At 35.9% G+C, this 4,333-nt stretch overlaps 1 protein-coding gene across 1 annotated transcript; it reads right to left on the reverse strand.

The window, feature by feature from the left end:
- Positions 1-1,838: 1,838 nt before the first annotated feature.
- Positions 1,839-3,878, reverse strand: LOC137650068 (SCAN domain-containing protein 3-like). The gene has a single exon (XM_068383166.1). It carries the CDS (start codon positions 3,876-3,878, stop codon positions 1,839-1,841), a length of 2,040 nt encoding a protein of 679 aa, XP_068239267.1.
- Between the last annotated feature and the right edge of the window lie 455 nt (positions 3,879-4,333).

The raw sequence follows: 4,333 nt of genomic DNA on the forward strand, positions 1-4,333 counted from the left end.
CCGGTGGCATTTTCTGAATTGATGTCAATCCAACATTTCCCAACGGTATGGTTTTGGTTAATCCAAGTCTCGTCCAAGTATACAAAGAATTTATAGCCACTGGTTTTTAATGCTTTCATTTCTCTTAAAAACTTAGTTCTGGCTGAGGCTACATCTTTTCTCTCCAGTAGAAATTTTCTTCCATTAACCTTGCTGTACCGAAAGCCAATTTCATGAAGAACTTTGTGAACAGAATCCCTGGAACCTTTAAACTCAATATTTTCTTTTAATTCAGCTGTTATTGAGTCAAGCGTTGGAACTTCCTTCCTTGCATAAAAGTCTAAAACTGTTCTACGCAAAACGCTCTTGTCAAAATCATCTAAATTTGTCACGGTTCTTGGTTGTTGCTTCTTCTGTTCAACGAAAATTGGTTTACCGTATCTCTCTCCCGTTACTTTTCCTTCTTTGCAAATCCTGCTGATTGTCCTCTCCGGTATCATTGTTGCTTCCGAGGCGCGTTTCAGTGTTTTTCTAACATCCATAACGGGTCCATGGTTTGCCTTTTCTTTGTCAAAGTACTTCACGATCCTATAAACTATTTCTCGAGCCTGGGGATGAAGGCTAATGCGGGAACGAGGACTTCCTTCCATGTTCTTGGTAGGGCGACAGACTCCTTAATGACTGACTGTCAGTGTTGCCAGATCCCCACATCCTTCCGGAACCAGACAGCTAAAAAATTTTCACCAGATTTCCCGAAATTTCACCAGATTTATTATATACTTGAATAAAAAGGAAAATATAATACACACACTATATGTATTTTTTTTATTTATCATTCACTGAAAATTTTAATTCCTCGTAATAAATAATCACACAACATTAAATTTTGGATAGTAGGTACATGGTTAGCAACTTAGCAGGTTCAGCTGCTCAAACTTAGCAGGTTCAGCTGCTCAAATCTCAATAAATCACTATTTGGATTGCACTGTATATTGCAGTTCATGCAATGTAGTGTCCTATATAGTTTTGTTATAAATATTATACAGTATTTTTGCAATGTTCACAAACAACTGGGGAGAAGTATTGCACAGATCACACAAATATGGTATTTAAAGCTAATATACGTATATCTCTGATTTCTATATTGCAGATCATAGAACTGAAAACTCTGTATTTGATTACATATCAAAACTTGTTCATAGCATAGTTTACATAAATATTAGGGGATAAACTAAGCTTAATTCTGTACAAACCATATAATCAATACTTGAAGCCTAAAGTACCACTGCATATTTTATTCATTACTGTTCCTACAACACCATTAAATTTTGGACAGTGTATGTTTAGAAGGTCAAGCTACTCGAATCTCAATAAAATATTATTTGGATTGTACTGTATATTGCAGCTCATGCAACCAAATGTACTATATAGTATTTCTGCATTGTTCACAAACAATTGAGGAAAAGTATTGCAGCTACATTATATGAATAGATCACACAAATATGATATTCAAAGGCTACTATATCACTCAGGTTTCTATATTGCAGATTATAGAACTGAAATTTCTGCTTGTACACAGTATAGTTTACACAAATCTTTGAAACTAAATTAGGCTTAATTCTTTACAAATCACAGAATCATGCTCCTTAAAGCCTAATGCATCACTGTTTAGTTTGTACATTGCAGTTCATACAACCTAAGTTACTGTCTATTCTTAAAACATTACATCACAAGAGTATATTGCATAGTTCACATGTATATTTGGGAAAGAGGGTTAAAAATGTACAGATCACAGACATTACTATTTAAAGCCTAATTATCAAATGATGATTTTGGTTGTACACTGCAATTTATACAACCTACTTCTTTGTCATAGCATTATACATATCACAGGTAAACCTCTTGATCATATCATCTGTTATATTAAACTTTACACAATTTGTATCCTTAATCATGAGGTGTGTACGTATCCGGACAATGCTATCTAGCAATTCCAAAGACATTTTATTTCTATATTTTGTTTTTACACATGTTACTTGACTAAAAACTCTCTCCACAACTGCATTTGAGACAGGACATGAGAGGCATGCTAGGGCATACAGTGCAAGTTTTCTGTAGGGCTTTGCTCCAAGTCCATTTTCATATTTGAAGATCCCAGACCAAAATGCTATAGAATTGTCTGGGATACCATTCTCGAACACACCGTCTTCACTCCACATGTGGCAAATTATTTTCCTATATTGCTCCTCATAAATATTTAGATCCTCTTTCAGCAGATGCTGCAGAGGCAGCTGTGAAAATGGAGTCCTAGCAGTCTGAGACAACACTTTTGATGGGTGAAGTGCACTGATTCCCTGGAAAATTGCCTTGTTTTTTGGTATACGCTTCTCCACTTCTCTAATCACGTCTACAAGAAAATCTTGGCACCGCTGTTTAAGGCTGACAACAGCAGAAACAAAATTTGGATTTTTGTTTTCTCTTGAACAACGGTTTAACTCATTATTGAAAAGAGCTCCTAAATCACTCATTGAGACAGAGAGTTTATCACCATTTTTGGTAAAAACTCTTGTTTTCAGTCCTCTGTAGTGAAGATCCAGTTCCTTTGTCATCATTTCAGGATCTGAATTTGTTGACTGGAAGAATGCATTAATCTTCTCAAACTCTGATACAATTGGAGAAAGGAAAATCAAATAAAGATAATTTATTTCATCACAAAGCATTTCATGGAGTATCCTTGCTCGATATCTTACATCCTGAGTTCCCTCCTGCATTGCAATACTGAAATAACACCTTAGTTCATTCCAGTTCTCAATTAATCTCTTTATGACACGACCTCTTACCAACCACCTGGTACTTGATGTTTTTAAAAATGGCATGTGTGTGTTCTTAATGCTTTTACTAACTTCCTCTTCCTCCTCTTCGGGTTCATGCATGCTTTCAAACAACGTCTTGTATGCTTGTCTTCTAACAGTACTATTTGAGAACCATCCTGGAATATCTGCTAGCAAAAATCCAAGATTTGCAGGCAATTTCTCAAAGGATTTTTGCACACACAGTGCCAAAGAGTGGCACACGCATTTATTTAGGATGCAGTTGGGGGAAACTTCTTTGATCCTTGACCAAACACTGTTGTACTCCCCAACCATTACAGAAGCTCCATCACATGCAATACCAATGCAATCTGACAGACAAATATTATATTCAGTCATACTGTCCTTAACAGCTTTGAAAAGGGCCTCACCTGTTGCATGAACTATTGGATATAGCCCTAAAAAAGCAGTCAAAATTTTCCCACAATCCTCATCAAAGTACCTAATGCATATTGCAAGTAGTTTTTCTACTGATATATCTGTAGTCTCATCAACCAACAAAGAGAATTTTTTTCCCTGAACACCCTTTTTTAACTCTGCTTTAAATGATGGGGATATCACCGAGGTAATAATGTGTGTACATTTTGTGCGATGTAGGCGGAGATGCTCTAGAACAGAACCTTTACCGTTTCTTTTTATGATTTCGCCCATATGATCAGTTGTACGAATGGAACAGTGGCAGCAGGTGATAAGGGCCAACTCGAGTTCTGCTCGTTTTAGGTCATCTGTTACTTTAGATTTTTTGGGAAAATTTATTGTTCTGGATATTGCCATGGAATTTGCAGTGTTTTTGTGTTGCATTCCTTGTTCATGTTTAAGCAGTGTTCCCCGATGAGTCTGCAGATTCTTGCGACATAATTTACAGAAGGCAACCACCTTACCTGCAGATTTCACACTAGTCAGCCATGGGAATTCTTTCTCCCAACACTCCAAATATTTTCTGTTTTGGTCGTAAGATTTCTTTATCTTCCTAGGTGGCTGCTCAATGTCAGAATCAGATCTTGAATTATTGTTGCCATCCTTACCCATAGTGAAGAATTGTTCCCTCTGCAAAAAAATCCATCGATCAAGACATTGTGAGGGTAAGCAATTGACCTCAAATGATGGGAAAAAAGTACCAAATATTTATGCATATTTTCCATAATACAGTAAACTCTCAATCTTTTGGACTAATTGGGTAAGTGGGGGTGGAGCTGGTAACCCAGAAGATAATGAAATCCAGAATAGGCCAAAATAATCCAATTTTTCCCAGTCAATATCAGGTACGCATTATGAGTACTTACCAAAAGTAAACACTTACATATATATAAAGAAATAAAATAAGCATGGTTCGTAATAACTAGCTAAAATATTAAGCTTGATACTATGCTAATAATATTACAACAATAAAACAAATTGGCTGTTTAACAATATAATATCAAATACCGTTGTGTAGCCTACCATTAAGTTAGCCTAGCCTGCATTGCAAATTTTTTTAAGAAAAT

Source organism: Palaemon carinicauda, chromosome 1 (genome assembly GCF_036898095.1).
Source record: "Palaemon carinicauda isolate YSFRI2023 chromosome 1, ASM3689809v2, whole genome shotgun sequence".
NCBI lineage: Eukaryota > Metazoa > Arthropoda > Malacostraca > Decapoda > Palaemonidae > Palaemon > Palaemon carinicauda.